Genomic DNA, 27,774 nt, shown 5'->3' on the forward strand with positions numbered 1-27,774 from the left:
AGGAACCCACAGGGATCATCCAGTCCAACCCCTAGCCCTGCATAATATAATAATAATAATAATATAATAATAATAATAATGGCCAGTCTTCGCAAGCGAAGATTTGGGAAAGGTCATAAACCCTTCGAGCCTGCGCAGTGGATTTTTTAGGTGAGACACAGCGTGCGCTGAACTGAGCCCACCCTTTTAATCCTGAGGTTCATCTGCCGGGGCCGAGCAAAGCTTGGACAGTGGCAGTGAGGTCCCCAGGACGTAGCTGGATTGCCATACAAGGCTGACGAGCTCCAGCTGCTCGGGGGGCCGGGAATTGAACCCGGGTCGCAGCGGTGCGAGTCCTGCAGCATAGACACCCTAAAATCCGACCCTGTTCTTGAGAGCGTTGTCCAAACCCTCCTGGAGCTCTGGCAGCCTTGGGGCCGTGCCCACTGCCCTGGGGAGCCTGGTCAGTGCCCGACCACCCTCTGGGGAAGAACCTTTTCGTAATATCCACTGAAACCCTCCTAAATACCCCTCCAGCCCTGCTCCCTTCACCCCACCAACCTCCTCACAGCCCCAAGCTCTCCGCAGGCACCCCCAGCCCACTAAATCCCATAAATTGAGCAACCCCATAAGAGAGCCCCCCATGAGAGCCCTTCACTCTCCATCGCCTTCCACCTGCCCCCCAACCCTCGCAAGCCCCCCCGTTGACCCCTCACCCCAGGAACCCTCCATTCACCCCCAGAACGGCCCCCCTTTCCCCCCCGGCTCTTCCCGACCCCTCTCTCACCGCCGGGCGCGGGGCCGTCCCCGGGCTCCTCATCCCCATCCCCTCCGTGGGGAGCGTCTCCGGCGGCCTTCGGGGCGAAGGGGTGTCCCTGGGAGAACTTGACGTCGCGGAAGAACCTCCTGGTCTCGCGCAGGTTGTGCTGCAGCCGCGCCAGGTGCCGGTTGTAGTGTCCGAAGGAGCGGCAGAGCTCCCGCACGGCCCCGGCCCGGCCCGGGCCCCCCTCGCCCTCCATGTCCTCCGGGTCCGCCCCGATATCCCCTCCCCGCCGCGCCGCGCGCTCGGCCCCGGCCAGGGCTGCCGCCCCTTTTTTTTTCCCAGGGAGGAACCTCCCCGGGAGGTTCTCCCGACCCGACCCCCCCCCTCCCGCCCGCCCCTCCCGCCTCCCCGACCCCTGCCTCCTCCTTCTCCTCCTCGTGCCGAGGGGCAGCGCCTCCGCCAACCGCGCTGCGTGTGCGCGGAACCTTTATCGGCGCGCCGCGGGGCAAAGGGGGAGGAGACCGGCAGAGGACGCCGCGCGCGGGGCACGCCGGGAGATGTAGTTCACTCTGCATCTACGTGCAGTTCATGGCGCTGTACGCGCAGGGCATGCCGGGAGTTGTAGTCCGCCGCGCCGCGAAGCCCCGTGGGGACTGTAGTCTCGCGAAGAGGCGCCGCCGCCGACCCATCTCCGCGGCCTCCGCCCACCCCCGCGGGGGGGAGGAAGAGAAAAAACAACCAGAAAAAAAAATCCCAGAACGACCATAAAATAATGTGTTTAAAAAGGAGAAAGAAAAGGGGAAGGAAAAGGGAAAGGAAAAGGGGAAGGGAAGGGAAAAGTGGTGCTGTCGCTCCCGGTTGCGGAGCGCTGCGCGGCACCGGCGCGGCAGGAGGCGGGACACGCCCCGCGGCGGCTCCCACCAATCACCGCCGGCCGCCCCGCCCTCTGCGCGCTTCCATTGGCTAATCTCGCCGTCACTCAGCGGGAGGCTCGCCCTACAGCCCCGCCCCCTGCACCGCCTCCGCCAATCTCCGCAATCCTCTCCGCCCCCCGCGCGCCGCCATTGGTCCGCGGCGCTGTCAGTCAGCGGCGGCGGCGATGCCGGTGCCGGCGGCGGGCGCGGAGCCGCCGGGGCGCGGAGCCGCCGCCCGGCCCGGGCTCGGGCTCGGCGGGGCGGGCGGGCCGGGGCCGCACCGCCCGCGGGCCCCGCACCGGCCCCCCGGCCGCCGCCCGGAGCCGCCGCCGCCCCCCGCGCCCCCCGCGCCCCCCACGCCCCGCGCCCCGCTATGAAGCGGTGCCGCTCGGACGAGCTGCAGCAGCCCGAGGACGATCCCGCGGCGGAGCCGCCGCTCGGGCACGGCGGCATGGAGGGCAAGGCCGGGGAGGCGGCGGCGGCCAGCCCCGAGGCGGGCGCTGTCCCGCCGCAGCGCTCCAAGCCCCCCGACCTGAAGGTGAGCGGCGGGGCCGTCCCGCTGGGACACGGGCTGGGGGGAGGATCCCGATGGAGCATCCTATGGGATGCTGAGCGCCCCGCGGGGTCACCCCTGCGATGCAGCTCGGGGGGTGCCGCCGTCCCCACCCCACGGTGCCGACCCTGCCACAGGTGTGACCTTGGAGGGTACGGGATGGCTCCGGGACGGGGGCGATCCCGGGAGGAGAGTGCTTCAGGGATGGGGACGGTGCTGGGGTGGGGAGGATCCTGGGAATAGGGTGCTCCGGGGGTGGGGAGGGTCCTGGATGAGGATGATTCTGGGATGGGGATGCTCCTGTTATGGGGATGCTTCTGGATGGGGGTGCTCCGGGGATGGGGACGGTCCTGGAATGGGGAGGCTCCTGGAATGGGGATGGTCCAGGATGAGGATGCCCCTGGGATAGAGATGGTCGCAGGATTGGGATGCTCCTGGGATGAGGATACTCCTGGGATGAGGATGCTCCTAAATGAGGATGCTCCTAAATGAGGATGCTCCAGGGATGCAGATGGACCAAGGATGGGGATGGTCCTGCGGTGAGGATGCTCCTGGGATGAGGAGCTGGCGGGATGAGGGTGGTCCCAGGCAGGGGTGACAGGGCTGTGCCCCCGCAGAGAGCCCGGTACATCCCTGCCCGGTGCGGGGGGGACGCTCCGGGAGGATCCGGGGCTGCGGCACCGGGAAGTGACGGTGTAGAAATGGCCCCGAGGCTGCTCCTCCCGGGCCTTCGGGCTGGGTCCGGTCAGGGAGGAAAACAAGTTCCGCGGCACCGCAGCGCTTGCGGGAGGGAAGGAGGCGATCCCGAGGGAGGGAAGGAGGAGGATGGGGCGGTCCCGTGGGAAATCGGGCGGAAAATTCCCGCGGGTTTGGAAGCAGGAGCAGCTCCAACCCCCCGGCTGTTCAACAGGGTCCCGCCGGCGAGGGCACGGTGGGGGTTCATCCTGCAGGGATGAATTCCCTGCAAGAAAACCCCTGGAATTGGGGGTTTCCAGGTGCTGCAGTGGCCGCTGGTTCGCTGTGGTGACACGTGGTGGTCACACAGTGGTGGTCCAGAGGTGCTGCTTCCATTCCCTGGTTTCGAAAAGGTCTGGAAAAAGTGGGAGATGTCCCTTGGCACCCCTGGGCAGCCTGGGATGCAGGGTGGAGTCCCCTGCTGTGGACACCCCACCCGGTTGCTCGGCCTAGAAGGTCTCCCCAGTGTGGTCAAGGTCATGTGGAAGCCCAAAAGCAGGTCCAGGGCTGCCAGTGCCTACAGGCATCCCTTCCAGACAGGCACCAGGGATTGAAACCCCCGTTCCTACAGGAGAAAACTCGGCTGCTTTAAGCACAAGAAGCCCTGTGGCTGCAGGATGTGACACACGAGGCCTTTCCCTCCATGTCCGAGCAGCAGCTCCTGCTCCCGAGGCTCTTTGGGCTCTGCTGTCGTGGCGTACAAAAAACAGCTGGAAGGGAGAGCTCCGAGCCAGGGCAAGGCACATCCATGGGCTGTGAGGGTGGGCAGGCCCTGGCACAGGTTGCCCAGAGAAGCTGTGGCTGCCCCTGGATCCCTGGAAGTGTCCAAGGCCAGGTTGGATGAGAACCTGCTCTAGCACAGGGTGCTCCTGCCTGTGGAACTGGATGAGCTTTAAGGCCCCTTCCAACCCAAACCATTCTGTGACTCTGTGACTCCATGGTTCTGTGCTCCATGGGGATGTGGAGCTCAGGGCCGTGCAAAGCTGGGATATCCTCACCCTGAGGAGGCTCAGCTTGGCTTAGCCAGGGCGGTGTTTCCCACGCACATCATCCCTCAGCATCACCCCCCCTCCTTTCTCCATCCCACACAGGGCCCTTCTCACCTGCACAGGGGGTCAGGAAGGGGTGGGAGTGTGGGGCAGATGGCTCTGAGCAGCACCCCAAGCATTCCTGGGTCAGCACATCCAGCCTGGAGCTGGAGCTGGAGCTGGAGCTCAGCCGGCCCTGCAGCCTCACCCCGCCGGCAGCCCCGGCCGTGGCCAAGTGCCCATTGATTTTATCGACCTGAGCGTGGTACCCTGCTGCAGGTTTGCTTCCAGTGCTCACCTCTAACGTGCCTGTAGCTCAGCAATTAATTACCTGCATGGAATAAATTCTCAGACTCGCTTCACTGGGCAGAGCAGACGGGAAGCTGTGCCCGGGAGCTGCCCGCAGCTTCCGTGGGGCTCTGCCACAGCCACCACGAGCAGCCACTTCACCTCCTGCTGCTGCAATTAGGGGCATCTTTAGTAAAATCTGAGGGTTTTCCCGCCCCAAACCCCCTCTGGAGCTGCACAGTGGGGTGGGTCCAAGCTGGTCCCTCTGCTGTGCCCAGGCTGGCACGGTGCCACCCACCAAACCGACGGCCTCAGCTCCCCGTGGTGCAGCACAAACTTTCCTTTGCTGCCCAGCTGAAGATGGATTTGAGCTGGCAAGCTGGAAACAACAGGCTGCCTTGTGTCATCTCCATCCCTGAACCCCGGCAGATGCGTGGCAGCTCTCCCTTCCCCAGCCTCTGCCACCAGTGAGGGCTCCACTAGGGGAAAAGAGGGAAAAAATAAGTTCTGGCAAGGAGCAGGGCTGATGTGTGACACAGAGTTCTGCTCAACAGTACAGCAGGTGGCAGGGATTGCTGTGCTCTGCAGCAGAGTGACTGGATCCATGCAAAGCACTGCAGAAGGAGACATCCAGCCTCTCGGGGCTGCCAGGGTGTCCCAGCACCACTTGGTCCCACTCCCACTGTCCCCAAGCACCTCTGAGTGTTTCCCCTGGGTCACTCTCTTGTTCTCCCCAGTGGTCTGATCTGGCCAAGGGCTGAAAGTTGAAGCCTGACATCGTTTCCATCTCCAGTTTCACGGTCCTGGTCTTCGTGGCTCCTGCCTTTCCTTCATTTGAACCTGAAAGCCAAGATCAGTAGGAATCCAGAGGCATGGGCCTAAGCTCTTCCCGCTCCTCAGGGCCTGATCCAAACCCCACATCCATGGACAAAATGCTTCCCCTGGGCTTTGTGGAGCTGGGGAGCCCCTCCTGAGGAGGAGGGAGATGAGGGACAAGGGGAGGCCCCAGTACAGGACTTCACTTCCCAGCACTGGGAGCAATGGGGTTGGGACTGGGGTGGCTGAAAGGGATGGAGTGAAGCATAACCCTCCCATTTCCTCCCACTCAGCTGGTTTATTTTTTTTGGAGATCCCAGGGGGATGGATGTGGGGGTGGAGACCCCTCGATGGGATTCATGGCAGTGCAGGGAGGACAGGAAGGATTCCTCTTCTCCATAAAGGTCACCAGCCCCTATTCTAAACCCTGAGGTGCATTTATATTTAATCCTGGGCACGAACAATTTTCCAGGCATATTTTGGTGCTGAAAGGACACGGCCAAGGTGAGCTGGCTCCCCTGTGGCTCTGGCATGGGTGGAGCTGTTGTCAGGCAGTGGAGCAGCGCAGTCCCTGGAGCAGCCACATCCATCACCTCCCCGGGGCATCGCCCACCCAAAGCTCTGGGGCTGCTGGCAGGGACCCCCGGGGGTCTCTGCTGCACCCCAGGACCCCCTGGCCCCTCAGGGAGGGCAGAGCATCCCCCCAGGCAGGGCAGAGCATCCCCCCAGACAGGGTGTTCCCTGGAGTTTGTGCCGGGCACAGCGGAGTGGAGGGAGCACGGGGCCCTCCCAGGAGCTGCACTGGCATCCCAGCGGGAACAGGCTCGTGGTGGTGTGGGCTGCTCCATGCCCAGCTGCCTGTGATCCCACATCTGGTCCCCTCCAGGATCCCCATCCTTGCCTCCCACTGGATTTCAGCCCTCAGCATCCCCCCAGTCCGCTGAGAGGTGAGAGCCGTGGCAGAGGCGGCCGCGAGCTGCCCCGGTCCCCCAGGAGCACATCTGGCACATCTGGCTCCTCTCAGCACCAGCAGCAGAGATCTCACCCTGGAAATGTCACCTGGGATGGGGAGCTCGGGAGGGGCCTGGAGCCCCCCACACCTGGGCAGTGAATTCCCTGTTTTTCGGGAAGAGGCTCCGGGAGCTGCCTGTCACTCCAGCGTGTTGGTAGTGCCTGAACCAACATGACTAACGGTTGTCACATGTCTGTTCCCTCCTGCTGGCCCCGGGAGGAGCAGTGTGCCTGTGGGGGAGTGCCTGATTTGCAGTTTTAGAACAGCTCCGCGTTTGCCTCGGCGTTTTTTTTGGCAGCGGGAGGAGCGGCAGAACGGGAGCTTGGGGTGCTCTGTGAGGTGGGGCTGAGAGGGGCAGCGGGGCTGTCACCCCGTGGGGACAACTCTGAGCCTGTCCCCCAGCCTGGCTGGAGGGTGCTGGCGGGTTTTAGGACCCCCTTGGTGGGGATCCAGAGGAGGATCAGCTGGAGGAAGCAGCAGGAGGACTGGAAACCCCACCTAGGGGAGAGCAGGACCTGTTGGCTCCTGCTGCTGTTTGGGGGCTGTGAGCTGTGGCCTCCCCTGTCTGGTGGGGGATTGGAACCCCCTGTGCCTTAAAATAAGGAGTGCTGAGGGATGGGATGGGGTGGGAAGGGATGGGACTTCCCCTGTGTCTGTGCAGTTCTTCAGAGAGCCCCAGAGTCTCTGGGCAGGCCAGGGATATAAATAATTAATAGTAATAATAACAATTGAGCAGGATTTCACAGCATGTGGCCGTGCTAGAAGGTCATGGCAACAAGATCCCCTCCTTGTGTGTCTGTCTGAAAGCCGAGTAAGAGGTTTGGATGTCGGGCTGGAAAGAGCTGGAAAACCATTTAGTGGGAAACTGGGAGGTTTCAGTGGCAGGAGAGCCACAGTGGGCAAGGGCAGCACCTGGCTCTCCCATGGGATGTTGCCAAAGGGCAGAGGCCAAGACAAAACAGCCATGCAAGTCACAGTTTTCCTGCAAGACACGTTGCTTTGGGTTAAAATGGTTTTTTTTCCCAGCTCTTCTCAGTGCAGGTGGAGCAGGGGCTGCTCCTTTGAACTCCACAGAAACAAGTCCCTGCCACCAAGCAGGAGACCCTGGCTGCATTAATGAAGAAGTCCAAAGAAATACAGATATTTTGGCATTAAAATCAGTGTTTTACAGCTGTCCACACTGAGAAATTAATCTCTGTATCCAGTTATTATTTTGCTGTTCCAAAACAGCCCGTGCAGATGCTCTGTCCCGAGCCACGAGTGGTCTGGTGCCAGAAAAATGCCTCTGCTTTGGAAGTGCAGGAATTTCCCAGGGTAACAGGAGAAAGCACAGTTTTTACATCAGCAGATTCTCTGCAGAATCACCTGTTTGTGGCCACCACTCCCAACAACTCCGTGCAGACAAACCTTGAGCTCTGCGAGCAGTTGGTCCCGTGGGTTCCAGCCTGGAGCAGCAGGGCTGGGATTCCTCCCTTTGCTTCCCTTTCAGGAAAAACTTGGAAAGGGCCTGAGGAGAGTTTGTTTTAAAAGGCTCATTTCAGTCAGGTGGAGCTGTTGGACCAAAAACACCTGAGGGCTTCTGGCTCCCACCTCTGCGTTTGCTGCTGGGAAAACCTCTTCTCCTTCACTGCCAGCTCCACTTTCATGTTGTTTTCATCACCCTCGAGGAAGGGAGTTGGTTGTTTCTTTTCACTTGGACCTTCTAAAGAGCTGAGTGTGCCCCTGAGGGTCTGCCATGCCCTGGAGGGGAGAAATCTGAGGGTTTAGTGTTATTACCTACCTAATGCAGCCTCTGTTTCCATAGAGACTCTATAAATAGAATAAAAATTTAAATCACTATTTCCCGAAGTAGCATTTCAGCTACCGTAGATTTATTATATATTTCCCAGGAAAAACCAAAAGGATGGATATTCTCACTGTGAATGGCTGAGGGGAGGATTAAAGGCTTTGCCTGCAGAGTTTAGTGACACGGGAATCTCGTTGCTGGTTCCTTGTCAGTGCTGTAGGTGGGATGGGAATTAGGCCCTGCTGGATTTGGACCTTGTGGCTTTAATATCTGGGATCTTTTAGGAGAAGGAGTCCTTTCTGTATGGCCATGAAATCCTCCTCAGCCTGCAGCTCCTGGAGGTCGTGTCTGGAACATCAGAGCTTTTCCAAAATCCCAGAGCCTTTGCCAAGTGCTCCCAGCTCCCGCTGGTTTCCGAGCAGGAGCTGCTGTCACGGGAACCAGCGTCCCTGGGGACAGTCCTGCCACAGTAAATGGGAGGTGAAGTGGCCCAGGACGTCAGCAGGGTCAGGATTGGCGTCCTCAGAACGGGGAATGCTCGGCTTGGCTCCAGAGTTGAGGCAGGGAACAGCGGGGCAGCCCCGTGCCCTGGGATCCGCCGCGTTCCTGGGGCTGCTCGGGGAGGGGAGAGGAGCTTTGGGTGTCCCAAGAGCCTTTACTTGCTGCCTGGAAGCCGTGATGGAGCAGGGATCGGGGGCTCTGGGATCCACTGAGCCCTTGGGAGATGCTGGAAGTTGCTGCCCACGCTGCTGCCCCCCTGGCTGGGCACACGGTGCAGAGGGCACCCGGCCAGAACCTGCCAGGGATGCAAATCTGGGCGATCCAGTGGCTGCAGGGAAACCTGTGCGGGCTGTAATCGGGAGCAGGATCTGTTCCACCATCCATATTGCATGACTGCAGCGTGGCCCTGGCCACCCCCATTCCCGGGAGCCCTCCTGGGAACAGCCCTGTGCTCCGTGGGAATGCCAGTCCCACCCCTGGGAGAGGGACACCTCAGGGGCTGCATTTGGTGGCACAGGGCCGTGAGCTGTGGTTTTACCCCCATAGGCAAGGCAAGGCCAGCCTGGACCATGGAAAATCCCACGGGGAAAAGCCCCCCACCCCTCCAATCCTTCCTGGAGCAGGCGGCTCTTGTGAGGCTCCAAAGCTGGGAGTAACCTTGGCATTCCTAGGGAAGGAAGAGGCTGCTCCGTGCCCTCTGCCTGTGGGATTGGGGTCTCTGTGCAGCGTGTTGACTCCAAACTCTGAGGGTCTTTCTGCTCTTCTTGCTAATTTAGGGATAACCAGGGCTCATTGGAGACCCCCTGTCACATGGAATGCTGGTGGAGCCACCGTGCTCAGCCCTGTGCGCCAACAAACGGCCACTGATATTTAGGATTTTCCACGGGTGTAAGTGCAGCACTGGCAGCATTCCCTTCCCAGATCCCTTGGGGACGGCCTGGGGGGGTCCCCAGAACCCTCCAGGAGCTCTTTTTACCCCCTCAAAATCGGGAGGGGGTAATTGATTTCGGTCCGGCACGAGCTCCGTCCCTCGGAGCCGCGGGCGCCGTTAGCGGGGCGATGCCGCGGCAGCCGCGGGAGCTGTTCTCCTCTGCCCCTGTTCCACAGAAAATCCAGCAGCTGTCCGAGGGCTCCATGTTCGGCCACGGCCTGAAGCACCTGTTCCACAGCCGCCGGCGCTCGCGGGAGCGGGAGCAGCAGAACCCGCAGGACTCGCTGCCGCCGCCGCCGCCGCCCGGCGCCTCCGACCACGAGTCCCCCGACGAGAAGGAGCGTTCCCCGGAGATGCACCGCGTGTCCTACGCCGTGTCCCTGCACGACCTGCCCGCCCGGCCCACCGCCTTCAACCGCGTGCTGCAGCAGATCCGCTCCCGGCCCTCCATCAAGCGCGGCACCAGCCTGCACAGCGGCGGCCGCCGCGCCAAGAGCGGCTCCCTGGAGCCCCAGAAGGGCAGCCCCCACCTCGGGCGCAAGGCCCCCCAGGACAGCGGCCTCACGGCCATCCTGCATCAGCACCAGGGCCGGCCCAGGTCCTCCTCCACCACGGACACTGCCATCCTCCTGGCCGAGAGCGGGGCCGTCTACCTGCTCACCGAGGACACCGAGGGCCTGGCCGATAAGGTAGGGCTGCAGGGAGGGAGCTGGGGGGAGCTGGGGGGGCTCAGCCTGGGCTAAAGGAGGCTTAGGAGGGACCTTCCCACTCTACAACTCCCTGACAGGAGGGGGGAGCCAGAGGGGAGTCAGGCTCTCCTCTCAGCGACAGGACAAGAGGACACAGTCTTAAGCTGCTCCAGGGGATGTTTGGGTTGGACATCGGGAAGAATTTCTTTGCAGAAAGGGTGTTAGACATGGGAATGGGCTGCCCAGGGAGGTGGTGGAGTCACCATCTCTGGAGGTGTCCAAGGAAAGGCTGGGTGTGGCACTCACTGTGTCTGGGTGACGAGGTGGAGAGGGCTCACAACTTGGACTCGATGATCTTAGAGGGCTTTTCCAGCCTCAGTGGTTCTGTGATTCTGTGGCTGCCCCCGGCCTGGGCTGAGAACACCCTGCAGAGCCGGGGCAGGGCTGGGTGCAGAGCACCCCAAAGTGCTGGTGGGATGGGATTGTCCCTCAGGGCAGCGCTGGTGGCACCAGGCAGCAGATGGGAACCAGTCGGGTCTGGAGCTGCTGGGGTTGATGCTTCTCTTGTGGGGAAGTGAAGACAGGGACATGCACTGGTCTGATTCCCAGAGAGGGATTTGAGGGAAAGAAGAAAGGACCTGGCAAGCCCTCTGTGCCAGTGGGATGGGACCCCTGGCACGGGGTCTGAGGGGATCCTGGCAGCCCAGTGCTGGGCACCTGTAAGGGTTGAGCTGTGAATTGTCCCATCCAAAGTGATTTTTGAAGCAGTCCATGCTGAGCTGATGGACAGGATGGTGTTTCCATCTAGTGTTTAGTGCCATTAATTATGAACCAGCCGAGATTAGCCCAGCAGGCACATTGAGTTCACGGGGCAGGCAGGGAGAGCTGCTCCAGGAGCCAGTGGGATTCTCCACGTTGGCTTCTCTCCTTGGCCTTTGGAGCTCAGGGGGTGTCCCACTCTAAAACTGCTCTCTGCAGCCCTGAGGGCCAGAAGTATCCTTCTTTTTTTTTTTTTTTATAATTTCCCTGGAAATACCAGCCGTGAGTTGGCAAAGCTTGGCATGGGGAGATGGGCAGGCAGGCTCTGGCATCCCACGGGGGCTCCTGCTGGGTGGCTTTGTCAGGAATAGCTGTGTCATGGGGTGGCAGGGGCTGGGCAGAGCTGCCAGGGTGGGACAGCAGTGGGGTGTCAGATCCATGTGCTCCCCCAGGCAGTGGCACCCAGCGGGTGCAGGGGACGGGAGCGATGCTTCCCACGTGCCCCCCACCCAAACACTCCTCTCTGCTTGCTCTCCTAGAGGGAAATCTGACCTGGACACTCCTTTTGCCCTCTGAGCTAATGGAAAAAGGCTCAACCAGATAGTTTTTCTTTCTGTTTCCCTGGGGCAGTGGCAGTGCCAAGCTGCAGCTGACGCTCGTGGTGTGCGGCGGGTGCCAGCCCTGCTCCCCTGCCACCACCAGGACGTGGGAATCTGGGCCCAGGGGATGAACAACATCATTGTATCAGCAGCCTTGCAAGAAATGACTGCCCAGGTCCTCCTCTGCCCCCTCCAGGTCCTCCTCTGCCCCCTCCAGGTCCTCCTCTGCCCCCTTTCCTGTGTGCAGATCAGGGCACTCTGACCCTTCCCTGCTCCTCCCCACTGGAATGTCGAGCACGGCCCGAGTGCCCAGGCAGGGGCAGGAGCAGCAGGTTGTTAATTGGAGCCAAAATTTCTTCCCTGTGGCCTTGCCTTGCAAGGAGCCCAGTCCCAGTGAGCCCTCTGGGGTTATGGCCAAAGCTTTGATCCCGCTGGGACAGAAGCCCCCAGAGGGAGGCAAGAGCAGAGCAGGTCTGTGTCCACTCCCAGGGCAGCACAGAAAAGGGATGAATAATTAACTGCATATGACACAAAGAGTAATAAGAAGAGAGGAGATACTGGGGCCTTTGTGAGGCAGTGGAAAAATAACCTATTTAGAGAAACAAGAGCTACGTGATATTCTCATGCCGGATTATTTTTCCCTAGCCCTCAGGAGCCTCCTGCCCGCAGCAAACCAGCTCCTCTTCCTCAGGGGTGGCTGCTGTGGCCCTGCCCTGGGCTCCAGCACCCCCAGGAGGGGGGTGACACTGGGCCAGGATTGCTTGGCATCGCTCCTGCCTTGTCTTCAGGGATCTGACACCTCCTCCCTGTCTCACCCTCGGGGGCTCCTGGGAAAGGGCCATTTCCCCCCCAAAAAATGTCATGCTGGGTTTTCCCCTGTTGCATAAGGAACACACTCTGGATGAATCCCTCATGGAGTCACTCAGCAAGTGCCTTACAAACAGCTAGTGACTTTTTTTTCCCCTTTTCTTTTTTTTCTTGATTAAGTTCCTGCAGTTCTCCCTTTTACCTGCCCTGGCTCCTCACCCCCTGGTCCCTGATGGCACCAGGCCACCTTCCACCCATATAGGTCCTGGCACACACAGTTCCTCCCCCCTGAACCCCTTAATTCTCTCCAGGTGGCAGGGAGCAGCTGGGGTGGCTGCAGAGGGACCATGGAACAGTCTGGGAATTCAGTGCTGGGTGCCAGTTCCAACCAGGGCTCGTAGTGTACCCCAAGAGGTGCCCCGTGTGCCCCCCTGTGCTGCCCTGGGGAGCAGTGCCAAGGGCTCACCCCCCCCCGGGGCCAGCAGAGGACTGTCACCTGTGCCACACGCTGGGGACAAGACTTTGCTTTGCGGGGTGATGCCCACCTGGAGGGTGTATTCCGTGGTTTCCCCCCCTCCTTCCCCAGCCTTCCACCCCTCCTGTGCCCACCTCGTGTGCGTGGGTGCGTTTGGGGATGACTCGGGTGAATTTGGGATGACTCGGATGAGTTTGGGATGACTCGGAGGAGTTTGGGATCCCTCGGATGAGTTTGGGATGGCTCGGATGAGTTTGGGATGACTCGGACATCCCCTGCCTCCTGCTGGCAGCTCGGCACCGAGGGTTTGGCTGCCGGCGCTGCTCCGGGAGCCCGTGTGTGTCTCTGCTTTGCGCTTCAGGGGTCTCCGCTCACCCACGAGCTGCGGGAGCATCCCTGGATCCCAAACCCCCCTCCCCTCCCGCGGCTCTCCTGTTGGGCCGAGGTGGCACGTTTGGGGCGCACATCGCTGTCGGTGTGCCCGACGCACCGGGACGCGCCGGTGGCACGGGTGACAGCGGCGGTGACAGGGGGGTGACAGCGGCGGTGACAGGGGGGTGACAGCGGCGGTGACAGCGGCGGGCCCGGGCCGGGGGGAGGCTGCGGCGGGGCCCGCGCGTGGCTGCGGGAGCGTGCGGGAGAGGGAGCTTTCTCCTGATCTCCCTAATCCCCGCGCTGGTGACCCGCCAGGCAGGGGCGGGCACACGGGAATTACCGCCTGGCACGGACGACGAGGCCCCGGCGCCGGGGGTTGGGGGGACGGGGGGGTCTCCCCGCAGCCCCCCATCCCCGCGGCCGGCGGGGTCTCCCCGCAGGCTCCCGGCGGGTCTCGCAGCCGAGCGCCGGTGCTGGCGGGGCAGAGCATCCCGGGGGGAGCCTCGCCCCCCGCGGGGCCGCCGGAGCTGGAGCGGGGCGGCCGCGGGGTTCTGTGCCTGGTGCTGCCGGGGGGCTGCGCGGACGCCTGCGGGGACTGCGGGATGGTCCACGTGCAGGTGAGCCCCGCCTCGGCACGGGGGTCCCCCCGGGGGAGGGGGGAGCGGCGCGGGGGCAGCGGCGGGGCCGGTGGCCGTTAGAGGGCGGCGTTACCGCAGCGCTGCGCCCCGTCCGTCCGTCCGTCCGTCCGTCCGTCCGTCTGTCCTCTCCCGGCCGCCTTCTCCCCGCGTCCCACGGGGGGGGTCCATCACAAGTGTCGCGAGTGCCGGTGCTCAGCGCGGCTCGGACCCACCGAGCATCCCCCGGGGGATGCGAGGGGCCGGACCCCGGTCGGGCTCGCTGTCCTCGGTGTCCCTCGGCAAGTGACAGCACCAGCTGCCACCGCTGCCCGTGTGGCCCCCCCGGGCCCCTCCCGCTGCCGCCTTGGCTTCCCGGAGCAGATGCTTCTCCTGTGAGACGCTGGAGGAACGGGGGGAGCAGGGGGGCTTTGTGCCGTGTCTCAGCTTTGGGCTCCCACCGGCTGTAAGCCACACTTATTTATGGGATCACAACCCGAGTGGGCTGTTTCCCTGCTCCAATCTCCTCTCCCCACGGCCCTCTCCCTGCCCCAGCCCTGCAGGAGAGGGTCTGCAGTGTCCTGGGGCTCTGCCTTGCAGGGGGGACCTGTCCTTACACCCCCAGCCCTGCTGTCCTGCTGCCTCAAGGGCACCAACCCTCTGGACACAGGGCGGGATTCATCCCGCTAAATTTAGATTCCCCCCGGGTCAGTGGCTATATCGGGGCCAGACGGATTACAGGCAGCAGGGAGAAACCTGGAATTCCTGGGCACCCCCCCCCCGGGGTGGCTGTGGCCCGTGGGGGCAGAGGGGTTTGGGGTGGCTGAGGGGCTGTGGGACGGCTCAGCCTTCGCCGGGGCAGCTTGGGGATGGCAGGCAAAGTTCACTGCCCCTGCCCTGGCATCTGCTCTCTGGCACGTCCAGCTCAGCCCTGGGCTCCCTCCAGCCCTCCTGGCATCCAGCTGCCTTCGGTTCCAGGGGGAGGATGGGGTTTCTCCCTCCTACGGCTCCAGTTTCCCAGGACTGGTCTCAGTCCACAACTGGGACAGGGACGGGGACGGGGACTCTGCACAACCCACCTGTGGTTGTCCCCACGTCCACCCCAGGCAGAAGTTTCCCAGGCAGGGGGTTTCCCTCGTTCCCTGCCTCAGTTTCCCCAGCTGGGAACAGGAGCCAGCACATCCATGCCTCGGTGAAGTCTCGTGCATCTCTTCAGGAGGATTTGCTGGCAGAGGCAAAGCACATCCTCCCCTCCCACCCAAACTCCCGGCGAGTTCTGGTGTTGAAATCCCAGGGAAGGAGGTAAAACAGGCCAGTGGTGGCTGCAAAAGGGAACAGAGGCAGTGGTGGTGTAAAGCTGCCCTCTCTGCAGCCCTCAGCCCCACAGCTGGGCATCCCTTGGGCACCTGGATCCCAAGGGGCTGAGCTGGGAAGCACCAGGGTGTGGAGACCCTACAAGTGCCCAGGGTTTTGAGGGGGAATCACTGACCTTGGCTGCAAACTGAGCTCCCACCAGGCCATCCCGGAGCTGGAGGTGTGAGAGCCTTTGTGCCCAGGGGAGCTCCCACCTCCCCACCTCCACCTCCCCACGTGTGGCAGGGGAATGAGTCTGCCAGCCAAGGGGGGGTGGTGGGAACTCGTTCCCACACTCCCATCGGGATGGTGCTTCCAGGAGCGCTTTGCAACAAGCAGATAATAGCTGTGAAGACAAAGGCAGGCGAGATTGCTGCTTAATTAATTCAGGAGAAGAATATCAGACTGTGGTACTGATTCACCCCGTGCTGAAGACACCTCGTTCCCCAGCCTGGCTGACATATGGCTGCTGATTCCAGCCCACCAGCAGCTCCTGCTCCCGTCAGGCAGCGCTGCCAGCGCCACGATCCCGTGGGATTTGGGGTCTGTTGGTGTGTGGGATGGATGCCCAGGGCGCAGGGTTTGGGGAGCAGGGTTCGTGTCTGTGTGCTGGGATGTCTCCCAGCCATCCCTGCCACTGGGATGTGTCATCCTGACCCTCCTGAGTCGGGATGAGCAAAGCAGGGTCCTGCCTTGGGACTCCTCACCTCTCCCTGCTTCCCCCTCAGATCCTCCGTGCAAAAGCTCCCAAAAATCCCTCCTGGCTGCACAAACACCCTGTTGGAGGTGTGGAACCCAGCTGCTGGAGCCCCCAGGGTTATTCCCTCCAGCAAAAACAACAGCAGGAATTTTTTTCTAAATATTCTCCAGGGCCCTGAACAGCTTCACCCAGGAGGGCTGGTCACTGAATCATCCCTGCAGAGGTGTGACCTGCAGGCCCAGGCCACAGGGGACAGCCCCCAGATTGGAGGATGTGGTGTGGAATTAGGGAACACTGGGATATGTGTGGGGTGGATGGGCACAGAGGCTCAGGGACTTCCCAGGGGAGGATCCTGGGATCTGCCTGTCTGTCCTCTGGGTGCCATGAGCCCCGTGGGATGGGATTCCCACTCCTAGGCAAGGACTTGGGATGTTCAGGCATAAGGGGTGAGGAGCAAGGTGGTACCTGCAGGAGAAGGCCAGGCTGCTGCTGGCAAGGGTGGAACTCTTGGCCGAGGAGCCCCTGGCTTTGGACACCAAAAGCACTTGGGAATGTGATGCTGAGGAGCATCACAGTGGACTGAGCAGATCCTCACCTGTATCACCATCCTGGCTCCTGGTAATCCATACACAGCTTTCCCAGCCTCGTTGAGGAGGCTCTGGTGCAGCTTGGATGGTTTTCCTCCTGTTTTCAGGAGCTGCTTCCCTACACTAAGCCCAGCCCCAGGGAAAGCACAGCCCAAGCCCCAAATCTGCCACCTGTTCATGTTGCACCATAAGGTGACCCATCTCTTGGGTGAGATGCTCAGACCAGGAGTTTGTGGGTGGATCCTTCCCTGCTCAGCACCAGCACACACCAAACCTGCTGGGATTTTGTGGCCACCCAGGGATTTTCTTTGCATAGGAGCTGGGCTTTTGGGATTTTTAAATTTGCCTCTTATGGTCAGGCCTGAAAAAACAGCTGCCTGCCACTAAAGCAGTGAACTAAATCTAAAGCAGAGCTGGGGGTAAGTATAAAGGGGAGTCTGACACCAACCTCTTGGGTAATTCCCTTGCAAAACCACCACCTTTCCCGTGCCAGGAGGGGTTTTGAATCATGTGGAAGGGAGTCTGTGCCCCTGGGAGGGGAAATGCTGCACCACTGCTCCCCCTGGCTTTGCTGGGGCATTAATGAGGAGCGATGCTGTTGCTTCTGCAATTATTTGTTAACCTTCCCCTTGTGCTGGGGAGCTGAGGGCAGGTGGTTTCCAAGGAATCCAGCACCTGAGATCCCCAGTAAATCCCCAAAACGCTCTCCATGTCTTGCTGACTGCACAGTCTCATCCTGAACATCCCAGCCTTTATCAAGTCCTCGCTCCATCAGCGTCCTCTGGGGAAATCCGTGTTCCTCTGTCCTTCCCCAGGCCAGGGACAGCCCAGCAGGTCAGGCAGGCTTTGTGGGGGGCACTGCTGGGTGGGCTGTGTCGCAGCACCAGGGCAGGGCAGTGCCTGGCAGCCCCAAAAACCGCTGAGGGAAGCAGATGGGTTTCAGGGCCAGCCTTAAAGGAGGGAAGTGGAAAGCAGATTTCGGAGCAGGAAGGGTGCTTTGCACAGTGTCCTGTGCAGCTGGGTAATGTTCCTGCCCTGCTGAGACGGCAGAAGAGTGATGGGAAGTGACCTCTGACTCCTGTGCTAAAAGGAGAAGTGATGCTATGGGAGATACCAGCCCCGAGCTGACCGGCCCTCCTCATCTGCCCCGTGTCATGCCCGAGGTATCCACGGCCCGAGGCTTGGCCAGGCTGCTGAATCCACCCTCTGGGCTCAGGGGGACGGCTGAGCAGCAGTGCCAGCCCACGGGAGACACGCTGCTCCTACCCAGGCTGGCGAGGAGCCCCGTGTGCTGCCAGCACCGTCCCCGTGGGCAGCGCCGCGGCGTCACCGCGGGCTCCGGCCCTTCCCCGCGGCCCCGCAGCGTCCGTGCAGCACCAGGAGGAAGCTCTGCCCCGTCCTCACCCTTCCCCAGCCTGGCTGAGCACCACATGGTAGGCACAGCTGGTTTCTGCTCCTGCTAGGTTTCATTTTCTGGGGAATCTGCTCTTCTCTCTGTGCCTTTCGGGATGGTCGGTGCCGGTGCCGCCGGGGTGGGAGCCCGGGCTGGAAGTGGGCAAGGATTTTAGTTGTTGGTGTTGAGCTGCGTGTTGGCAGCTTCACATCACGGATTGGGCCGTGACAGGCTGCTCCAGCTCTGCCTTCTCCCTGCTCCTGGCACCCAGTGGTGCCCGGAGAGCTGGAGCACAGGCACCACTGCTGGTCCAGGAGTGCCCGGCATTGCCAGGCTAAAGGCTGCGGGGTCTCAAGCAGCACAGCTCGGGGTGCAGCATTGCTCTCCAGCGTGGCAGGCTGCACTTGCAGGGCACAGATGGCTGTGGGACAGCCCAGGAGGCCATGCAGGGCACGAGGCTGAGCAGTGCTGGGCTGGCTCAGCTGTGGGAGCAGCACAGGCTTCCCCATTACACATGGATCTAGGTCACGGTCAGCTCATCGCTCCGGCCTGCTCCGCTCCACGGGCGGCTGCAAAGACTCCCTAAGCTCTTGTTGCCTCGTTGCTTTTTTTTTTTTTTAGGAATAACTAAAGCAGAGAGCTGCAAAGGAACCTGTCCCAGTTAGCCCCGTGTCTGTGGCCACAGTGGGTTTGAGGTTTCAGCATCAGCAGAGCTTTGGTCTGGCACAGCTCTGGGCTTCAGTTCTGCTTCCTTCGATCGCTCTTATCCAGGCCTGATCCATCAACCCTGCTCTGTGCAGCCCCACGGGTCTGGGGTGACTCAAACATTCAAGCTCCAGGTCTCCTTCTCGCCCTTTGGCTCCTCAGCAGCCCTGCTGGCCCAGGAATAAATGCCCAGTGCCCAGGGGGTGACTCCAGACTGCCACTGGCTTCAGCTGTGCCCGAGCCTGTCCCTGCTTGCTTTTCAGACATCTCATTGAATATCTTTTTGAATTGCACGTGAATCTCCAACACCTATATCTGGTCAGCCAGCTGGGTGTGTTTTCTGTGCCTTGCACGTTCTCCCGTGGCAGAATCGGGTCAGTGCCTTTCCCTCCATGGGAGAGGACAGATCCAGGTCCATCCAGTGCCCACCGAGGGTGAAGACACCTCCTGGTCCCGGCAGGAGTGGCTGGTTCCCATTTAGCTGCCTCAGGCTGCCCAGCTCCGTGCAGAATGACTGTGTTTTCCCCGTGTGCCTGTTCCACCGGGGTTTTTCCCTGGTGGATGCCCTCCCCCTGCCTCTCCCAGGCTGTACGTGCTGCTCTGTGACACAGCAGATGCCAGGAGCCCGTCCCGACCCCCTGCGTCAGGGCCCAGGCAGCGTATGGGGCTGGAGGCGTGTGAATATCCCGGCACGGGGACGAGAGGGGGGTTTTGCGTTACAGCCCTGAAAGCTCCAGTCGCTGGGAGCTGTAAACAGCTCCGGCAGATTTCCTGAGTCGGCAATCCCGGCGGAGCCATCGCCTCCGTCCCCGCGCTCCCCCAGCGCCCGGGGCCAGCCCTGCCGGGGCTGCAAGGGGGGGTCATCCTCATCCTCCTCCTCCTCCTCCCTCCCTGCTGCTCCCCCCAAAACTTCGCTGCCATCAGCTGCTGCTTTCTCCCCGGCCGGGCAGCGGGCCATGGCAGCCGGCACTGCCCGGGCATCGCTGCGGGGGCACGGCCGAGCCACCCACGCCAACTAGCCCCGGGGCACCCCAGCGCTGCCCGCCATGGAGGTAGGTCCTGGCAGCTGTTTGGGGTCCGAGCGAGGCGATGGGGAGGATGGTGAGGGGCAGAGAGACCCGCGGGGGGGGTTCGGTACCTCCGCTCCTGGCGCGCGGCGAACGGAACCCACCGGGGCCGTGCCGGGTGGGAAACTCCTCTGGGAGCTGAATCCCCGAACGTGCCTCCCTGCATTATGTAAGGAAAATGGTTCTCAGGCTGGTAAATCAGCGGAGGCAGCTGCTGCCAGCCCGCTGTGCCCATCCAGGGATGGCACGGGAGCAGGGAGCGGGCAGGGCACGGAGGGGGACACGGGCTGCCCGCCTCGGGCGCTGCTGCAGGCTCCAAGGCAGGGTGGGAAGTGTGAGTCAGGGCTCTTGCTTCTATTTTCAACAGCTGGGGTGGGTCTGGTGGGAATAATAGCTCTGCTCCAGGAGGCTCAGGGCTGGGAAGGCACGTGGGGATGGGGACAGGGACACTCTGGGTGTCCCTGGTGACGCTGGGCAGTCGCCGGCTCACAGGATGCTGTGCTGAGTTACACTGATAAAGTGCTCTGGGGAAGAGGGGCCACATTTAATAACTGCCCCAAAATCACCCTCCCCACGTCCACTACCCACCTGCATTTCTCTCCCCCGTGGCTTTCCACAACCACAAAGGGACCCAGACACGGTGACACCTTTGCTGTGGAGCCGCCGGATCAGCGCAGCAGCTCCCTGCGTGTGCCCTGCATCCAACATCCCTCAGCAGCCCAGTGGCACTTGTTTTTCCCATGCCTGAAGGTGCACGTGGTCCTTCCCACGGCCTTTGTATCCCAGCCAGGAATCACAGCCACACTTTGCAGGGAGAGTCCTCGCTCCAGGGGGGGATGCGGCACGAGCCGCGGCATTAACTCATCCAGCCGTGCTTCCCAGTGGGCTGGAGGGCTTGGAAAACAGAACAGTTCAGGGTATGAGTAAGTGCCTCGAGAGTTTCGCTCTGAACTTTGCAATAATTGTGCAATTTCTTAAGGAGGGGGTTAAATCCAGCCGGGGGTGTGTGGGGAGACCCGAGGCTGCACTGCAGGGCCCCGGCCCCGAGCTCCTCACCTGCCTGCTGGGCTTCCCTCCACCAAACCTGCAGCACCAAAGAACCCAGCACTGCATAATTGTGCCAGGCCATGGCCCTCTAAGCACTGTTTGCTCAGCTTATTAGCTCCAGCCTTTTGCATATCTCAGCTCTCCTGGGCCGAGTTCTGTTGATAAGAATAATTTCCCTCCCTGCGTCCTGCATTCCTCCCGCATCCCACATCACCCCCGGCTCTCCCCTCCGAGCCTGCCTGGAAAACAAGTGCTGGAAAACAGCACTTTCATTTTGATGTGCCTACCAGAGGGCTTTCTGCATGTAGGGAAAGTGTGGCTTTTAATAATCCCCTCGTTAAATCCACTGCACAGTCATTTAGGCTTGCTGGGATTTAGCAGGCAGTGTCTGTTAATGCTGCAGAGATCTGTATTGTGGGGTTTTTTGGTTGTTGTTTTCAAAGCAATAACCTGATGTGCCTTTCCTATGATCTGTCCCATGTCTGAGAGAGAGCAGGGGACAGGATTTCATCCCAGCCCTGTCAGCATGGATGGGCAGCACTGGATCTGTGCAGTTCACCACCCATCCTGCCCCTCCCTTCCCCCCGTGCTCCCAAATATAATCCCTTGAATAAATCCCAGAATCCCAGAATGGTTTGGGTTGGAAGAGACCTTAAAGATCATCTTATTCCAACCCTCTGCCACAAACAGGGACACCTTCCACTAGCCCAGGCTGCTCCAACCTGGCCTTGGACACTTCCAGGGATGGAGCATCCACAGTTTCCCTGGGCACCCTGTGCCAGGGCCTCCCCACCCTCACAGGGAAGAGTTTCTTCCCACTATCCCCTCTAAACCTACTCTCTTTCCAGTCCAAAAGATTGGCTTTACAGGGGTGATTCCCAAACCTTTCCCTCTTTGGAAATTTCCCCCCTTGGCTGGCCCAGCCGGGGTTTCCCATGTCGGTACCTCCGGACCTGCCTTTTCCTCTGCCAGGGGCAGTTTTTCCCTCTCTCTCTGCACAGAATTGCACAGCTGGGCAAAAAGTCTGTTTCCTGCTGTTTCTAATTTTTGCCTCTTGATAAGAAACCAAAGCAAAACCCTTCGTGGAGGGCCCAGCCTGGCTGAGTGGCTAAGAATAGCCTGGCAGCAGGGGCTGAAAACTCGGCAGTTAATTTGTTGGGAATTAATGTTTATTTAAAAATCGCCCCTCCAGACAGTGAGTCCAGCTGGGTTCTGCCTTTTGCTCTCATCCTCCAGCCCATGCCCCAAATTACAGAGTGGAGAGAGACCAAAAGCCCTTGGGGAGGGGGCTGGGGCTGCTCCCAAGGAAGCTGAGAACTCCAGACCAAGTTCCAACACCCCCAGACTCCCAGCAGGACAGCAGGGAAGGAGGAGATGCAAGTGAATAACAGGAGGGCAATGTTGGCTCTGGCTTTTCCAAGCCCCCTGGGGACCTGCTGCAGATGGGAATGTTCACAAGCAGCATCTTGAGAACATTCCTCCCTCCTGCACCCGGCATTTCCTGGAGATAACACACTCCTAAGCAATGATCTCGCAGCATTATCCCTATTAAGGGGTCATTCGGGGAAAGTGTGATGGAAATTAGAAATTATTCAGGTCTGCCAACAGTATTTAACTTTCAAGCAGCTCTTAATTAGAAGCCAGGAGCCATTTATACAACCAGGGAGGTTTTGCATAAGAATCTGCATATAAAACCCAGCAACTGGAAAGATTTAGTGATTTTTTTTTTTTTTTTCCCCCAAGTGGCCAAGCAGCAATTCCGAGTTGGAGAGCACGAGGCAGGACCTGGGTTGCAGTCCAGGCCCTGCCAGTGATTTTAAATGTGGCCTCAGGCAAGTGATTTCCTCTCCCAAAGCTCCAGTTTTCTCCATCTGTAAAATGGAATTCGGCATTTGTCCGAATTTCCTGGGTGGCAGCTCGTGTTTCCGAGAGGAGTTTGGCATTGCTGGGTGAGGAGGATTGGAAAAGCAAGCAAAGGAATCCCTGCACTTGCAGCTCTGGGATCAGGAGCTGATCCCAAGTCACCCACAGCTCGGGGTTAGGGCAGAGTTTCTCTTGGGCTGAACTCCCGGGGCCATCCAGGCTAAAAGCCAGGCTGAAAGCGAGACTAAAATACCTCTGGGTTGCTCAATCCCTGTGCTCTCTGCTGCTTGGTGGGAGATCTCATGATGGGTTCCAGTTGTCCTCTCTCCTTTCCCTGGCTGGCAAGTCCAGCAGCCCAGAAAGGCAGGTCCCTGTCCCTGCACGGGGCGGGGGCAGAAAGTCAAGGCGAGCTCCTGGTGGCAGCAGATGCTCCTTGGTGAAAGCCACCGGGAAAACCCAGCCCCAAACCCCTGATTGTTTGGCTGCTCTGCTCCCTCACTGGTGTATTCCTGGCGTGCCAGCAGGGGTGGTGTGGCCGGGAAATGTTCAACCAGCTGGAAAACAACCCAACACCTTGGAAAACAACCCCACACCTCGCTGTCGCTCTGGTTAACTATTCTCCCGCCCAGCTTGTCCCCTGTTCTGTGCCCCCTGTCCCCTCCCCTCCCCGGGGTGTTCTCTCCCTCCCCTGAGCATGACCCCGCTCTCTCTTCACTGGCAGCTGGACAAGGGGGACGTGACCACTCTGAACCTGCCCCCGGGCGCCGGGCACGGCGACGCCGACGGCACCGTGTGCCTGGACGTGCCCGATGGCACCCCCGACCCGCACCGGACCAAAGCCGCCATCGAGCACCTGCACCAGAAGATCCTCAAGATCACGGAGCAGATCAAGATCGAGCAGGAGGCGCGGGATGACAACGTGGCCGAGTACCTGAAGCTGGCCAACAACGCGGACAAGCAGCAGGCGTCGCGCATCAAGCAGGTGTTCGAGAAGAAGAACCAGAAGTCGGCGCAGACCATCGCGCAGCTGCACAAGAAGCTGGAGCACTACCACAAGAAGCTGAAGGAGATCGAGCAGAACGGCCCCTCCCGCCAGCCCAAGGATGTGTTCCGGGACATGCACCAGGGCCTCAAGGACGTGGGGGCCAACGTGCGCTCCAGCATCAGCGGCTTCAGCGGCGGCGTGGTGGAGGGCGTCAAGGGCGGCCTCTCGGGGCTCTCCCAGGCCACCCACACGGCCGTGGTGTCCAAGCCGCGCGAGTTCGCCAGCCTCATCCGCAACAAGTTCGGCAGCGCCGACAACATCGCCCACCTGAAGGACACGCTGGACGACGGGCACCCCGAGGAGGCCTCGCGGGCGCTCAGCGGCAGCGCCACGCTGGTGTCCAGCCCCAAGTACGGCAGCGACGACGAGTGTTCCAGCGCCACGTCGGGCTCCGCCGGCGGCAGCAACTCCGGCGCGGGGCCCGGCGGGCTGGGGAGCCCCAAGTCCAACACGCTGGACAGCCACCACAACAACTTCGACACCATCCTGGAGGAGCTGCGGGAGATCAAGGACAGCCAGTCCCACCTGGAGGACTCCATGGAGGACCTCAAGGCGCAGCTGCAGCGGGATTACACCTACATGACGCAGTGCCTGCAGGAGGAGCGCTACAGGTAGGGGTGGGGGGGGCCTGTGTCACCCAGGGGGGCTCTTTGGGGACCGTAAACCACCATCCTGGGCTTGCCCAGCTGAGCACTGCATTCCAGGGACATGGAATGTCCCCACTGCCCTCCTCGCTGCCGGGCCCTCGTGGAGGATCTTGTGATGTTTTCCCTCAGCAGCCACAAGCAGGGGAGGGTTGGAGGGGCCGGGTGGCATCCCCAGTGACAGGGGCAGGAGGGCAGGGGGGTCTCAGGGAGATCTGCCCAGCTCAGTGCCCCTCCTGCACAGGTACGAGCGCCTGGAGGAGCAGCTGAACGACCTCACGGAGCTGCACCAGAACGAAATGACCAACCTGAAGCAGGAGCTGGCCAGCATGGAGGAGAAGGTGGCCTACCAGTCCTACGAGAGGGCACGGGACATCCAGGTAGGGCAGGGTGAGGGCTCAGCCCCCTCGCTGCACCCTCCATCCACGGGGAGAGGGAGAGATCCCGGGCTGGGATAGGGGGGATCCCTTTTCCTGGCACCCTCCAGGTCACAGCAAGAAGCAGGTAACTAAACCATGTCCCCAAAACCATAGAATGGGTTGGATTGGAAAAGACAGTAAAGCTCATCTCCTTCCACCCCCTGCCATGGGCAGGGACACCTTCCACTAGCCCAGGTTGCTCCAAGCTCCTCCAACCTGGCCTTGGACACTTCCAGGGATGGGGCAGCCACAGCTTCTCTGGGCAACCTGTGCCAGGGCCTGCCCCCCCTCCCAGGGAAGAATTCCTTCCCAATATCCCATCTAACCCTGCCCTCTGGCAGTGGGAAGCCTTTCCCCCTTGTCCTGTCACTCCCATGCCCCTGTAAAGAGGAATCCCAGCAAGTCCCTGCTGTGCTGGTGTCCCCGGGTGCTCCAGGCCAACACAGTCCCCCTGTCCCAGTTTGGCTCATTTTCCCTGCTGAGGTGGGTCCTCCCAGCACCCTCCAGCCCAGCCAGAGCAAAACCTCCCCGCAGCAAGGTCCGGGAGGGTGGGACAGGCACCGAAATCCCTGGGGGGGACACCCCTGGAGCCGCTGACCCGCCGCCCCTCGCAGGAGGCCGTGGAGTCCTGCCTGACGCGGGTGACCAAGCTGGAGCTGCAGCAGCAGCAGCAGCAGGTGGTGCAGCTGGAAGGGGTGGAAAACGCCAACGCCCGGGCCCTGCTGGGCAAGTTCATCAACGTCATCCTGGCCCTCATGGCCGTGCTGCTCGTCTTCGTCTCCACCATCGCCAACTTCATCACGCCGCTCATGAAGACCCGCATGCGCATCCTCAGCACCGCCCTGCTCGTCCTCCTCCTCTTCTTCCTCTGGAAGCACTGGGACTCCATCAGCTACTTCCTGGAGCACGTCCTGCTCCCCAGCTGATCCCGCAGCTCGGGGTGGGGGGCTTTCCATTTCCCGCCGAGGAGAGGGAGGAGGGCACGGGGGTCCAAAAGCCTTCGGGGTTGTTTCTTCATGCGCTCGGTCCGGCTGCTTTCCCGGCCCTCGGTGGTCGCCTGGAGTTGGAGTTGGGATCCCTCAGTCAGTCCTCTGGGGTGTTTGGGGAGGGTGGGATGGGGAACGAGGAAGAGTTTTGGAAGACATTTTTGGTTTATGGGGCGCTGGGTTTTTTCTAGGGGGGTTTTGGATGGTTTTTTACCCCGAAGTCCGTGGGAAGGAGATCTTCTGCAGGGCTCTTCAGGTGGTGGGAAGGATTGAGCTGGACCAAGCCTGGCTCCAGGAGAGCTTCCTGCAGAGAGAGGAGAGGGGTTAATTGGGGCTGGGTTTTCCCTTTCAAGGTGGCGAAAAGCTCAGTTCTGGGATGGAGCGAAAGCAAAGCACGTGGTGATGGAGAAAGCGGGTCCAAGGCAAACACAGCAGGACACACACGTCCCACCAGCCTCTCCCGAGCCCAGCACAGCCCAGCCAGGACAGAGCAGGGCTGTGACAGTGTCCTGGTGTCCCCACAGGGGCTGGGCAGACACGGGGGACCCGGTGCTGCCGACGGCACCGGCACGAGCGAGATCCCCTCCGCTGGTCTCATTTATTTATTTCCCAGTTCTTTGGCTTTAGTTGATCCAATCTCTTCAGGGACACCTGGACTTTCTGGCATCACGCCTCTGAGTTCTGCAGCCTCTGCCCCGTGTCGTGTGTGTGTGCGTGTGTGCGGTTTTTAATTTAATTCCAGACTCTGTTTCCATTTGTGAATCAAAGCTGGTGGGGCACAGGGGTGGGGGAGCAGCTGCCTCCCAGCCCCACCCCAGAGCACAGCATGCTGTCTCGGATGTTTCTTAAATTATTTCATACATATATATTTATGTAATATATCTATACACACACATATATATATAAATATATATATAAAAGTACGTGCACAGCCAGGTCCTCCTCTGGTGCAAAACCACCGGCTTTGAGGCCCTGAGCCACTTTGCCTCAGCTGAGAATTTGGCCCTTAACATTTTTCCATGGCACTTCCCAGGGCTGGCACAGAGCACAGGGAGCTGGGGAGGGTTGTTAGGGGTCTCACAGATGCACGTGGAGAAGCTGCCTGTCCTCTCCCACCTCCTCTGTGCTCCCAGGGCCAAGCCAGCCCACCCTGCATCCCCTCAGCACTTGAGCATCCCCTCTCACACCAGCACAGCTTGAGCATCACAAGTCCTCTGGCATCTGGGGGGTGACACGGGTTTGGGATCAGAGAGGAGGTTCAGCCAGGCCCCAGTGCAGGAGCAGGGCTGGGCCCAGGTGGGACACACAGGTATGGACAGGCCACACCTGTGTGGAGGCTCCCTGGGGCCCCTTGCTGCAGGTGACACCCAGGGCACCCCCTCTCTGGGGAGAACAGTCACATTTATCCCCGTGAACTTCATCTGAGCGAGGTGGGCCTGCCCAGAGTGGGGGGACCTGCCCCATCCTGGGGTCCAGCAGAGCCCCCTGCCCTGCCACGTCCCAGCCAGGAGCACCTTGCACCAGGTCAGCCCTTACTCCATGAGACACCTGTAAGAACAAAGCAGAGAATAATTAAATCCCAAAGCCAGAGCTCCCTAAACTCAGCTCCATCTGCTGAGCCCAGACCCTGAGAGCCCGTTGGGGGGACCCCAGGGGTGCAGCTGCCCCCACCCTGCCAGCCCCACGCCCGGAGGGAGGGAAGTGGATGGGGAAAAACCCTCTTTGCTGGTGGTTCTCAGCGTCGCAGGCAGAGGCAGAGGGGGCTGCGGGCAGGGGGACGCGGCACCGCGGACCCGCAGCCACAGGAGGGCCCCCGGTCCCCACCGCAGATCCCGGAGCATCTTCCCTTCCCGCCGGGCTGGGGCAGGGGCAGGGTGGGAGCCCAGGGTGGGAGTCCCCAACCCCAATTAGCGCCTTAACCGCTTCCTGCCCGCAGCGCAGCGCTGCCCCAGCGCCACAGCTCAGCACCAGCAGCCAGAGAATCACAGAATGGTTTCGGTTGGAAGGGAACTTAAAGCTCATCCAGTTCCACCCCCTGCCATGGGCAGGGACACCGTCCACTAGCCCAGGTTGCTCCAAGCCCCGTCCAACCTGGTCTTGGACACTTCCAGGGATGGGGCAGCCACAGCTTCTCTGGACAACCTGTGCCAGGGCCTCACTGCCCTTATTTAAAAAAATGCCTTCCTTATATCCCATCTAAACCGACCCTCTTTTAGTTTAAAACCATTTTACCCCTTGTCCTGTCACACAATCGGTGTGTGACAGGCAGGAGTCCCACACATGTGAGTCCTGCCACCCCCCCCAGCCGGTGACACTTGGGGACATTCACATCAGAACGGTC

The 27,774-nt window shown here is 60.9% G+C and overlaps 2 protein-coding genes across 5 annotated transcripts in view; one reads left to right on the plus strand and one right to left on the minus strand.

Moving 5' to 3' along the window:
• Positions 1-1,021, minus strand: part of DSTYK (dual serine/threonine and tyrosine protein kinase) — a 30,090-nt gene extending 29,069 nt beyond the window's left edge. Inside the window, exon 1 of the mRNA XM_064635621.1 lies at positions 767-1,021. Coding sequence (XP_064491691.1) covers positions 767-998 — 232 coding nt within the window. The 5' untranslated portion in view covers positions 999-1,021. The remainder of the gene's footprint in view (positions 1-766) is intronic.
• A 991-nt stretch (positions 1,022-2,012) lies between these two features.
• On the plus strand, positions 2,013-26,356 carry TMCC2 (transmembrane and coiled-coil domain family 2). 4 transcript variants are annotated; one of them, XM_064635622.1, is made up of 5 exons: positions 2,013-2,194; positions 9,483-9,995; positions 23,061-23,995; positions 24,273-24,408; positions 25,062-26,356. In XM_064635622.1, exons 1-5 carry the CDS (start codon positions 2,030-2,032, stop codon positions 25,371-25,373), a joined length of 2,061 nt encoding a protein of 686 aa, XP_064491692.1. In that variant the 5' UTR covers positions 2,013-2,029; the 3' UTR covers positions 25,374-26,356. The 4 variants fall into 4 exon arrangements, with proteins under 4 accessions (XP_064491692.1, XP_064491695.1, XP_064491694.1 ...); XM_064635625.1 differs by lacking the exons at positions 2,013-2,194; positions 9,483-9,995 and adding an exon at positions 13,546-13,627; XM_064635624.1 differs by lacking the exons at positions 2,013-2,194; positions 9,483-9,995 and adding an exon at positions 16,584-17,697.
• The last annotated feature ends 1,418 nt before the right edge of the window (positions 26,357-27,774 follow it).

The sequence above is a fragment of the Pseudopipra pipra genome, chromosome 25 (assembly GCF_036250125.1).
Source record: "Pseudopipra pipra isolate bDixPip1 chromosome 25, bDixPip1.hap1, whole genome shotgun sequence".
Taxonomy (NCBI): domain Eukaryota; kingdom Metazoa; phylum Chordata; class Aves; order Passeriformes; family Pipridae; genus Pseudopipra; species Pseudopipra pipra.